Raw genomic sequence first — 12,964 nt, forward strand, 5'->3', positions numbered from 1 at the left:
AGTGTATCTTGCCTCCCCCCACCGCCACCCAAATCTGCAGTATGTGTTTCTGAAGTGTGTGTGAAATACTCTTAATATTTAACAACATTCTATGCAAGTCCTTAACAATATATGGGGGTGATGATGTTGTGGCATGTGATATTTCTGGATGTTTGGGACGGTGGGTTGTACCCAACGTGTCCCTTTTATGAATGGATGGGCTCCTCCTCCTCCTCATGGAGGAACTGAGATCTAATGCAAGATCCTGCTCGAGAAAGTAGGGGGATGCTATTTCAACCCATTCATCCTGCAGCCCCATGCTTTTCAGGCAGTTCTCTCAATCCTATGGAGAAGCGATTGCGAGTTGCACAGCCTCCATTCTGCATAGCAAAGATTGGAATGCACTGGGTGCCCGGGTTAAAATTCTATCACTGTTGTGGGTTATGGCTGATTTTGGGAAAGTTGCTTGTACCCTCAGCTTGGTCCCCCATCTTTTTTTTAAAAAAATGAAATAAAAGTAAACATCAATGTACCTCTCAGGTTTTCAGCTTTGTTTTGTGGATGCCCAAGATATTATAAGGCATGTAAAGGCATTGTGTGCTCTGTTTGCGTATCAGCTGCCTGTTAGCCAGGTCTGAAGAAATCGCTTTGCCATTGCTATAGAAACCTTCCCTTGATTAGATGTCATAACTCTGTTTGATTCACACTGATATGGCTGTGGGTTCCCACTGTGAAATGAAGACAGGTTTCTTTTTATATATGCGCAGAGAATATAAATTCTGCTGCTTTATAGCTTACAAAATGCTTAAGTGGTTTTTGATGCAGAATTTAATTAAAGTAGTTGCAGGAAATAGTAAAAAAAAGAAGTATCTTTTTTCTATGTGTATATGTGTTTGGACCATAATCTGCAAGTTTAACACATTAGCGGTAAACCTTTTTATGAAATATTTTAATTTAGAGAGAGCTTGTATATCGGGGAGCTTATATCTCTCCAGGGAGCAGCAATCTGTCCTCGTGCCTACAGAATAATTCGGTGTAGGCAAGCCAAGTCATCCTTGATGGGTCTGAACAATATTGAAGGTTCAGCTTTATTTGGGCCTTGCTAGGTGACGTTCTTAATGCAGTAATTGCATGGTGGTTTCTTTGTGGTTGCTAGCGATCCAACCATCTTTCTTGGAGGCGTCTTCCGACTTCAGGACATGAAGAATACTGCAAGTCCAGAGAATTTCTCTTGCAACAGAGAAACGTCATTTTCATGGCAGTGTGTGTCTAAATGTTGTTGTTGTTGTTCCAGAGAATTTCTCTTGCAACAGAGAAACTTCATTTTCATGGCAGTGTGTGTCTAAATGTTGTTGTTGTTGTTGTTGTTGTTGTTGTTGTTGTTGTTGTTGTTGAGTCGATGGATGCTGCACATAATTGTGGTTCCACAAGCACTGTTGGTGACTCATGACCCCCTCTTCACCTGAAACTACATACAAAACTTCTTGGTCTGTTGAGTTTTAAATTTGTGTGTGTGTGGATGTTTTCAATTGTTAATCATATTTTTTATCTGTTTTAATACTTAAGTGGTTAATTTGAAGCAGAAGCCATTATAGTGGGTTTATTCACCTGCAAGTGCAAAACTGCTCTGGATATTTGTGTGTCTGTGACGTCACGAATGCTATCCAGTCGGTGCCTTCCACAGCTAGGTGAACGCTTCTTCCTCCTCCGTTTCATTTCCAACCCTACTGCAGATTCGCAGGAGTTTTTCTTTCCCAGAGCTTGAATACGTGGCAAACAAAGCGAGAGCTCTTGGAATCTTGTCCTCCTCTCTTTTTTATTTTAAAAAAAGCGCAACCCACGATGTCCATCTTTACCTGCCAATGCCCTAGTAGTGAGTGTGTTGCCACTGAGCACCCCAAAATTGCATTTCCTTCAGAAATGGCAGGCCAGCCAATACCACACTTTCTGTATATTCCTGCCTTCCAATGAGCTCAAAAGTGCTCACGTTGAGCTTTTGACATGAAAATGCCCCCCAGTGGGAAATGGCGTCTCTGATTCAGCCACCTCCAAAGGGGGGGTGGTTAAGAGCAAGCCACGGTTTTAATACTGTTTATGAGAGCAACAGTTTATGATGCAACATATCAAATATTAATACAAGGGACAGAAAGGACGGCAAAGGACTTGTTCCTCTTAACTGGCGCCTGCAGGCGAATGAATCCGCAGTTGCCAATAAGCAAGCCGAAGGGTGTGTGGGTGGAAGGGAGCCAAGCAAAGATGGCCCAAACAGTATCGCCTTTTATGCACCCACCGTGATAATAAAAAATATTAAATTTCAGGTTGGCAGTTTATTATGCATTTTAATTCTCCAAAAAACACGGAGCTGTCCTCTCAGGAAAAGGGCCTTGGCTCAGTGCTCTCTGCACACAGGAAGTTCTGGGTTCAAGACTCCTCCCGGAAACCTTGGTGTCGGGGCCGGAATCAGGCGTAGGTGAGCAACAAAGCAATGCATCACTCCACGCCAGGGAACAACCCACAGCTCTGGCCTAGTGGTCTCAGCAACACTTCTTAGGAGGTCTTGTCCCAATGAAGCAGTTGTGAGGACTGAAGGTCCCTGCCTTCCCGGTAGCCACTAGGCCTCCACCTTGCCAAGGCCTTTCCCACACAGTCTCAGGCCCTGTCTGCGCACAGTCATCCTCTGCTCTGCCTGCTTAATTTCTCTGCATTTTATGGGAAACCAGGGAGAGGGGAGCTGCTCAAAGAAGGAGACTCCCTGGATTCTTAGCAGCCTGTCTCCACTCTGCCTCTTGGCCAGCCTCCTCTCCAGCCTCCGAGTTGGAGTCTGAACTGCTCTCTGCCACGGCCTCTTCCTGCTCACTAAACCCTGTTGCCTTTTCAGCTTCCGACACCACCTCTCCCCAGCCTGCTCTCTCTTCTCCCTCTAACCACTCATAGTCATCCAACCCCTTGGCTCTGAGCCTTCTTCCCAGGAGGTTCCCTGACGGGTGCCTTCGTCCAACCAGTCCATGGCACTTGGAGACTTGTTGCCAGTTACTTTCGACTAGGATTGAGGAACCTGACTTAGCCTGAGGACTGCATTCCCTTCTGGGCAGCCTTCTGGGGACCACATAGCAGTGGTCAGGGGAATTAGACGCAAAAATGGGCAGAGGGTGGGATGTAATTTTCTACCTTGTACAGCGGGCTAGTTTCTGCATACCCTATCAGATCCTTCTCTGTCCTCCAAGCAAGAGGCCTCATAGGAGATCAAAGACATGTTCCAGCCCAGGTAGAAAGGAGGCTACAAAACAGGGTTAGTGTGACCATGGGAGAGTCCTGAGGTCCAGATGGAGAGGCCAAGAGGTCTGCAATCCACCCCTGGACCTGAGGTTCTCTCCCAGACCCCTGGTGCTGTTGTAAATAATACTCAGCTGGGCGGACCAATAGTTTGCTTCATCTAAGGCAGCTTTCTACTTCAAACCATGATGGCTATACTCTGTCTCCACTGTATGTTTCTGAATGCCAGTTGCTGGAAGCCACAGGAGAGCAGAGATAACACCAAGGTTGCAGGTTCGATCCCCGTATGGGGACACCTGCATTGCAGGTGGTTGGACTATATGATCCTCAGGGTCACCTCCAACTCTCTGATTCTATTAATTCCTGTGATTGGATCCTGCGTTCAGGCTTCCCGCAGGCACCTGGTTGGCCACTGTGAGAACGGAATGCTGGACCAGGTGGGCCCCTGGCCTGATAATCAGGCTCTCCTTACGCTTCTATAAAACCTTTTTTTCCTCCTGTTTTTAGGCCAACAAGATTAAATGGGTCCAGTAACTGGAATGACTCCGGACAAGAAAGCTGAAACGCCAGGGGCAGAGAAATCCGCGGGGCTGCGGCACATCCAAAGAATGGGGAGCTTGCCGGAGGCGGTAGACGCGGCTCGGCCAAAGGCCACAGCCGTGGATAGCGAACTGGCCGACGACGAGCTCACAAACTTGAACTGGCTTCACGAAAGCACGAACCTCCTAACAAACTTCAGCCTCGGAAGTGAGGGTCTTCCGGTGGTTAGCCCCCTGTACGACATCGAGGGCGACAGTGTGCCATCCTACCCTTCTTCCTGCTACTCCAACCCCGAGAAGAAATCTGCCACATCGAAGCCCCCCTATTCCTTCAGTCTCCTCATCTATATGGCGATAGAGCATTCGCCCAATAAGAGCTTGCCGGTGAAAGAAATCTACAGCTGGATCCTGGAGCGCTTCCCGTATTTTGCCACGGCCCCCACTGGCTGGAAGAACTCGGTCCGGCATAATCTTTCCTTGAACAAGTGTTTCCGGAAGGTGGAGAGAAGCCACGGCAAGGTGAGAACTGGGCGCTTATTGCTCTTCCTTTTGTTCTTTTTTTAAAAAACAAAAACCGTAAGCAGTTTGCTTTGCTTGTTGGTTTAAGGGGAGATGTGGTGGAACTTCCTTTGATTCAGATGTTTTGTTGGAACACACAAACACAAAACATGTCTTTGCTGCCCTACAATTTTGAGAGGGGGTAGCCCTGTTTAGTTCTGTCACAGGTGATGCGTTGCGACTACTCTAGAGTAACGACTCTCCAGACCTTTGCCTTTTCATGCTTTTATTAAGTGCAGGCTATTTACAGTGCTGGAGCTATACAGGATACATCCGCTCAGTCTGACCCAGAACCCTGGAATGGCGCGCTCCGCGTCCTCTTCCAACATAAGAGTCTGGGCACCCCAAATCTCCTCCCGCGTTTCCTCCTGCGTAATTCCGGAACCGGAGGGAAAAAGGGTCTCCTTTCCATGTTTTCCTTCTCCCCCTCTTCCCCCTCTCTCTCTTCCTGTCCCACGTGCAGCAGGGGCTCTCCTATGCTGCTAGAGCCCCGTCTCCTCCTTCCTCCTTCCTCACTGGACTCTTCCCCCTCCCCGATGACGCTACTGCTGGTGGAGAAGCTACTCCTCAGGATGGGGGGGGGCTCTCTGTACCCTTTCCCCCTCACAAGTTCCCTGCAGTCAAACCAACAAAGAGTATTTTGACGCTGTCCAAAAAGACTGACACTTTCCTTCCAGGGGAGTGCAGCCCCATCCTGACCAGGCCTTCTTCTCACCTCCTGGGCTGGAGAACTTAGAACACATAACACCTCTGTCTTTTCAGAATTTGGTTTCATTTTGTTGGTCCACATCCGGCCCACCCATCACTTCCCCTAGACCCCCGTCTAGCACCCTAGCCACCTAGGACTAGGCTGATGTCAGCAAGAATCCTCTTGGTTGTGTGACTTTGTTGGGTTATCTTAGTTTGCCTGGGAGCCTGGATGAGAGCTAGGAAGGCTGAGAGGCATTGCTTCAGAATCTCAGCATTTGTTAGCAATGTGCAACAATAGTTTTATTTGGTCTGTTTTTGCAACTGTTGTTTTAGTTTGCCGTGGTAGAATTGAAAACAAATTGGGCTTCCACCTAACTTTGCCCACCTTTCCACAGCTTGTAGCTGCAGTATTGGGAGCAAAACTCAGGCTCATCTTGCTCCCCAGAAACAGATGGGAGTCTTTATAGCACAGCCGTCCTCAGTATGGGGCCCTCTTGATGTCTCTGGGCTACAACTCCCATCATTCCTGATCATTGGCCGTGCTGACTGGAGGCTGGTCGGAGCTGGAGTGCAATGGCATCAAGTTGGAGAAGAGTGTTGTCGTAGCTAGGGCGTGAGGAGGACTTCTGCTAGGTGTCCTTGTTTCAAGGAAGGATCTTGCAGTTCAGGGGAAGAAAAAGAGATTCCACTTTGGAAGAGTTTGTTGGCCTACGGAGACCCTCGTAGGTCTGTCCATGAATGGTAAAGAGCATCGTGCAAGGAAGATAACTTACCCGCAGCCAGTGTTCGAAGCTCCCATTGTCCTAGGTGCATTTTGCGACACGTAATTTCATTAGCGCGAGCCGTTTCTGAGCTCTGCACCTAAGATTCCAGATTAAAACTGCAGAGTGGGAGGAAAGGAGGACCTTTTCCTGCCTCCCCACATCCAGCTACTCTCTGAAGACTGGAGAAGAGACCCTCTTAAGAATATTAGGGGGGTGGGCAGGGGAAGGACTAGACCCTGTGAAAAACGGAACATAATGTTTTAGATGCAGTTCATTCATTTTCAGCTTTGTATCCTTGTTATTAAAGAAAGCATGCCTGGACATTCCATTGTTGCGCCCATAACCTAGGATGAAAGTGCCATTTATCTTCTAGCTTTCATATCTCAGTGTCTAACACTGCCTGCGGCAGGTATCAGGATACAAGGGACTGTCTCTAGTAAATTGAGATCATTGGAACGGGTGCCGTCAGTGTCTGCGTCTATGTATTGGTAACCAAGGGTGTGGACAGGCACCCTCTCCCCCCCTTTCTGAACACTGATGACTCAGTAATAATTACACACGAGCGCAAGACATGCCGCAGAAGTTAATATTGGTGCCCTGCTTGCCCACTCTTGTTGCTTTCCTTGCTTTGGTACCTGCCCAGGTGACTCAGGCTTTGCCAGATCTTTTGGGTGTACCTTTCAGAGCCTGTGCGCCCTGGGGAAGGATGTGGTTGTTTCAGAACAGCTGGAAATTGCATGTTGTGTCAGCCCCGCTTCCTAAAGTGGAAGAGATTAGTTATTTGAAAGTTGTGCTGTTTGCGGGGTGGGGGTGGGGGGTGGGTAGAGACAGCTTAGCGTGTGAAGTATGGGCTCAAATAGCAGCCTGGTTTGTGTTGCCATGGCAGCATTTCCTCTTGCTTGGCTGGCTTGCGAGAGGCTGCCGCCGCCACGATGCAGAGGTTGCGTTCCTGCTGATCCGGTGGTGTGCCATTTGCTGGGGGTGGGGGTGGGCAGGAGGGGGGGAGGGAGGAACCTCTCTTTCCTCCGTCTTTTTTATTTTATTTAGTTCAAGCACGAAGGCACGTACAAGGCACACGTGTTCGCGTGTGCGTGTTGATGCAACCCGAACTCAGGAGTATCAAAGGGGAAGAACACTGCTGTTCTTTCTAAGTTGCTCTGCAAAACCGGTTTTGGAGTTCCTCACAGAGGATCTGCTTATGCAATGGAAACAGGATACGTGCGCAGATCAAATCTGCTGAAATAACACAGCTCGGCTTTGTTATATAGCCAGGGTAGCTGCCTGGAGCAGGGCGTGTTTCTCACCTGAGGGCCGTGCTTCTGCTAAATTGTACCCAGTTTTCAGGTCAAACGTAACTGCAGATAGAAAGCTGCCTTCTACGAGCCAGGCCGTTGGTCTATCTAGCTCAGTATTGTCTAGCTCTTTAGTATTTAAAGGCAGGAGTTCCCTCTCTATGCTATAGATTGAGCAGGTGCCCTACCAGTGTGGTTGGGGCAACCCAGTCAGATAGCAAGGTACTATCATCATCATCATCATCATCATCACTACCACCACTGACCCATTGCTCTCTCATGCAGAAAAAAGTGTGGACATAGGGGTGCAAAAGTGGCCAAGATCTGAACTTAAAAGCAAGCCTATTTATTGCTCCCTCTGCTTCCCCTGCTATTCTTGGAGCTGGTGAGAGCTGCTATTGGCTTCCAGGTTAAAAATTGCCAGGCCTGTCTTTGCATTTTTGGAACTATGATTTGTAAAAGACCAGTAGTAAATAGTGCAAGTGATGCAAAACCTACAGTACCGTATATTCCTGCGTATAAGACTACTTTTTAACCCAGGAAAATCTTTTCAAAAGTCGGGAGTCGCCTTATACGCCGGGTCATTTTATTAATACAGCGAGTATATCCAAAACTCTATATTTTAACTAGAAAAGTTGGGGGTCGTCTTATACACCCAGTTGTCTTATACGCCGGAATATACGGGTACTTATTTTGCTTTCCCATGGAGTGGAGGCAGGGTATGACAGATGTTCAAGAAATGCTCACTTTAAGAAAAAAAAAGTTGGTTTTATTTTCTGTTTTTGGCAATGTGAAGATGCTAGGGGTGACTCGGGAACTCCCCAACGCAGTGTGTTTCTGCAGTTCATTTTATTTAGCTAGCCTGCCTTGTTCAAAATCATAGAATTTTAGAAGCTGAAGGGTCCTTGGAGTTCATCTTGTCAACATGAACGTTTTCTCTCCCTGTTTATATTCTCATCACTGCTACAAAAATGTCTGCTTGGACAAAGCATCACATTTTGGGATTGGGATTGCAGCTGCTGCAAAGTCGGCTTCCCTTGTAACACACAGATGTTACCTTCAAGACAAAGTCTGCTATTTCCAAGCATACAGTATTTAGAAATGATGGCCACTGAAAGTAGACTGACTTATTTCTGATCGCCTAGGCAAGGAGCTGACCTGCGAGATCCTTTATAGCAGGGGTAGGGAGCCTACAGCCCTCCAAAGTTTGTTGGACTCCAACTCCCATCAGCCCCCATCAGCATGGCCAATAGTTAGCAATTGTGGGAGCTGCAGTCCAGCAACAAATAGCTGAGTTCTAAGAAGTAATAATGATAATGATGATAACAACAACAATTTATTTACACCAGCCACTCTGGGCAGCTTCCAACAAAATACTAAAATACAGTAATCCATCAAACATTAAAACCTTCCCTGAACAGGGCTGCCTTCAGATGTCTTCTAAAAGTCTGGTAATTGTTGTTCTCTTTGACCTCTGGTGGGAGGGCATTCCACAGGGTGGGTGCCACTACCAAGAAGTCCCTCTACCTGGTTCCCTGTAACTTGGCTTCTCGTAGCGAGGGAACCGCCAGGAGGCTCTCGGCGCTGGCCCTCAGTGTCCGGGCAGAATGATGGGGGAAGAGACGCTCCTTCAGGTATACTGGACCGAGGCCGTTTAGGGCTTTAAAGGTCAGCACCAACACTTTGAATTGTGCTCGGAAACGTACTGGGATCCAATGTAGGTCTTTCAAGACCAGTGTTATGTGGTCTCAGCAGCTGCTCCCAGTCACCAGTCTAGCTGCCACATTCTGGATTAGTTGTAGTTTTGGGGTCACCTTCAAAGGTAGCCCCACATAGAGCGCATTGCAGCAGTCCAAGCAAGTGATAACCAGGGCATGCACCACTCTGGCAAGACAGTCCACAGGCAGATAGGATCTCAGCTGGCGTACCAGATGGGGCTGGTAAACAGCTGCCCAGGACACAGAATTGACCTGCGCCTCCATGGACAGCTGTGAGCCCAAAATGACTCCCATGCTGCGCACCTGGTCCTTCAGGGGCACAGTTGCCCCATTCAGGACCAGGGAGTCCTCCACACCTGCCTGCCTCTTTCCCCCCAAAACAGTACTTTTGTCTTATCAGGATTCAAACTCAATCTGTTAGCCGCCATCCATCCTCCAACCGCCTCCAGGCACTCACACAGGACCTTCACTACCTTCACTGGTTCTGATTTGAAAGAGAGGTAGACCTGGGTATCATCCGCATACTAACGGACACCCAGCCCAAACCCCCTGATAATCTCTCCCAGTGGCTTCATGTAGATGTTGAAAAGCATGGGGGAGACGACAGAACCCTGAGGCACCCCACAAGTGAGAGCCCAGGGGTCTGAACACTCATCCCCCCCCACTTTCTGAACACGGCCCAGGAGGAAGGAGCGGAACCACTGTATAACAGTGCCCCCAGCTCCCAACCCCTCTAGACGGCCCAGAAGGATGTTATGGTCGATGGTGTCAAAAGACTCTGAGACTAGGAACTAGGAACCTAGCAGGACTAGGAAACAGCTCTCACCTTTGTCCCTAGCCCGCCGGAGATCATCAACCAGTGCGACCAAGGCAGTTTCAGTCCCATGGTGAGGCCTGAACCCTGACTGGAAGGGATCCAAATGGTCCGCATCCTCCAGGCATGCTTGGAGTTGTTCAGCAACCACTCAATCAATCACCATGCCCAATAATGGAAGATTTGAGACTGGGTGATAGTTGGCCACATTGGCCGCATCTAAAGATGGTTTTTTAAGAAGCTGTTTGATAACCACCTCTTTCAGTGGGTCTGGGAAGGCTCCCTCACAGAGAGAAGCATTCATCACCCCGTGAAGCCCATCACCCAGCCCTTCCCAGCTAGCTTTTATAAGCCAGGATGGGCAAGGATCAAGGAGACAGGTGGTTGGTTTCACTCATCCAAGCAGCCTGTCCACACCCTTGGAGGTAACAGATTGGAATAGATCCCACGCAGCTTGACTAGACAAGGCTCTAGCACTCTCCCACCCTGGTCCTGCTCCCACGGTGGAGTCAACCTCTTCCCAAATCTGAGCGACTTAATCTGCAAAAAACTTTGCAAAATCATTGCAGGAGATCATGTGCCCTGTACTGGGCCCCGATGGAGCAGGTGGTTCCGCTAATTGCGAACCACCTGAAAGAGTCTCCTGCTGCTGTTTTCCGCAGATGCATTAGAGGCGGTGAAGAAGGTCTTCTCCGCCATCGCTATCGGCACTTGGTAGGCTCGACATTGAGCTCTAACCCGTGTCCGGTCAGATTCAGAATGAGTTATCTGCTACCGGCACTCTAGCCGTCTCAGCGATTGTTTCATTGCCCACAGATCCATGGAGAACCACAGGGCTGTCCGGGCTCCATGCAATCGGAGAGGGCGCTTCGGAGCCAAACAGTCAATAGCCCTGGTTAACTCCACATACCAACGGGTCACCAGGGAATCAGCTGAAAGCCCATCAACATGGGATAAAACATCCCCTACCACTCTCTGGAAACCATTTGGATCCATTAATTAGCGGGGGCGGACCATCCAAATCAGTCCCACCTCCCTGCAGAGGGGAAGGGTTGCAGAGAAGTCCAGTTGCACCAGGAAGTACATTCAGGGGAGTGATTTCAGCTTCACCTCTGGTGATGATGAACTGAAGTGACTGGCCAGGACGATCGGATAAAGGTATAATACTTTCAGGAGATGAAGTTGCCTTCCATACCAAGTAGGACGGGGTCTTAGGTGATAGCCTTTCTTAGTCAGCCACCTAAAACCTGGATACCCCAGGGTCTGAACCTGGGATCTTCTGCAAACAAGCCATATTATCTGCCACTGATCCCAAGGTGGCCAACCTGGTGCTCACCAGGGGCTGAAACTCCCATTGCACAATATGGATGCTGGCTGGTGTTTGGTAGTGGTTACAGGGTCAGACTAGGACCTTGTAGACCAGGGTTCAAATCCACGGAGCTCACTAGATGGCCCTAGGCCTTAGCCACTGCCTCCTAGCCTAATTGAGCACATGGGGTTGTTGCAGGGTTTATTTTTAAAAAAACAACATTGAAATGTTGCTTTTCAAACTTTATAAATTCCTTTAAACAGCCTGTGAGGGACAGGGGATATCGCGAAGTCCCTCCCCTCCTGAGTTCAAGCCCGTCCCCGAGCAAAGGGGAAAGCAGGGAGAGTTCCGATTCCAGTGGGGAAGCAGGAAGTCGTGTCCGAGGCTCAGGCAAGGTAGAGGAGCCAGGGTCCCAGGTGGGACAGGAAGGGGCAAGCAAGGGGGGAAGACCCATCCCCCCAACTCCAGAATTACGCAGGAAGAGGAGGGGCAAGAGGATGGGTCTGCCAAAGCTTTTGTGTTGGAGAAAGACGCGCCAAAAGCCATTAGGAGGTTCTGAAACCGACTGACCACATCACTCCGTGTAAATAGCAATGACTTGAGCACTGTAAATACGCAGCACCAATAAAAGAATAAAATGCAGAGCTGCGTGGCGTCGTTACTCTGAAGTAGTCCACTCCGGCCACCGTGACAGCAACCTCCTAATCATTTTTGGGCTACTTTGGAGTTGCCGGGATGAGCGTGTCAGAGGCGGAGAAGTGGCGGCAGATCGCGGAGCAAGCCCAGCTAGAACTGCAGCAGCTGTCGCTGCAGGCGCAGGGAGAATTGAAGGCAGCTAAAGAGGAGACTAAGAAGGTCCAGGACGACCGGCTACAACTTGCGGAACAGGTGAGAGAGCTTCAGGAAAAAGAGCAGCAATTAAGGGCGGTGGCGGTAGACCTCCAAAACAAGCTGGATGCAGAGAAAAACAAGGCGGGAGGGGCACCCCAAGTCCAAGTGCTGCCAGGAAGGAGAGCTGGGACCCTAGTTAGCAAGTTCAATGGAGACCCGAAGGAATTTCAAGGCTTTGAGACTGAGATTGTGTATGCTCTTGAGCTGCACCACGATGAGTTCCCTGATGATGAGCACAGAGTAGCGTTTATTGTGGAGCACCTTACCGGGGCAGCCAGGGAGTGGCTAAGACCGTTAATTGCAACAAGGAATCCTTGCATGAAGAATGTCAAACTATTTCTAGAAGGTTTGAAAACGATGTATTCGTCCGATAGTCATATGGACCAGACTAAGGAGGAACTTCATAATTTACGCCAAGGAAATATGACAGTTCGCGCGTATTGGGCGAAATTCACCATGCTGGTGCACAGATTGGGGTGGGAACTGGGGTCCCCCCCAATGCAAGCGGCGTTCTACTTGGGGTTGCATGAGGAGGTGAAGGATGAGCTCTCGAGAGGTCCAAAGCCCAGTGATATGGATCAGCTGAGCAAAGCGGCTCTGGCGGTGGGGGTGAGACAGGAATCCCGGTGGAGCGACAAACAAGCAACGCGCGCAAAGCGGGCTTGGTTCCCACGGTCGCAGGAGAAACCACTCCCCCAACAACCCTTTCAAGCCACGCCTGGGGCCAGCCAGGACCAGGAACCCATGCAGATTGATAGCGCGCGCGCGCGGGCTTTTCAAACCCCAGCGGCGCCAAGACGCAAGGAGGGAAAGGGCGGGAATTGCTTTCTCTGCAACTCCCCCCAGCATCTCGTCAGAGACTGCCCACATCGCAGGGAGTGGCAAGGAAGGGCGGGAACGGTGGTGCCCTCCCCCACTGACGCAGCACCACAGCAGGGAAACGGGAAAGCCTGGCTGCAGGAGACAAGGGGCAGCAGCCAGGCACAGTCAGCAGACAACAGCCCCAGCCCACCCACCCGCACAGAGAGGAGCAGAGCCAGCCCACCCCTCCCAGAGCAGGAGTGGTTCTAGAAGTCACGCTAACGCTCCCAAATGGCTATCCCCTGACAGTCCTTGCCTTAATTGACAGTGGTGCCT

At 49.6% G+C, this 12,964-nt stretch overlaps 1 protein-coding gene across 3 annotated transcripts in view; it reads left to right on the plus strand.

Annotated features, from left to right (window-relative positions):
• Positions 1 to 12,964, plus strand: part of FOXN2 (forkhead box N2) — a 57,753-nt gene that overhangs the window by 19,152 nt on the left and 25,637 nt on the right. For 2 of the 3 annotated variants that reach the window (XM_035111073.3, XM_088667416.1), the window contains exon 2: positions 3,760 to 4,310. In XM_035111073.3, coding sequence (XP_034966964.3) covers positions 3,774 to 4,310 — 537 coding nt within the window. In that variant the 5' untranslated portion in view covers positions 3,760 to 3,773. Of the gene's footprint in view, positions 1 to 2,297; positions 2,450 to 3,759; positions 4,311 to 12,964 lie in introns of those variants that run through there. The other variant, XM_035111074.3, reaches the window with a different exon arrangement.

This window comes from Zootoca vivipara, chromosome 3, assembly GCF_965207765.1.
Source record: "Zootoca vivipara chromosome 3, rZooViv2.hap1.1, whole genome shotgun sequence".
NCBI lineage: Eukaryota > Metazoa > Chordata > Lepidosauria > Squamata > Lacertidae > Zootoca > Zootoca vivipara.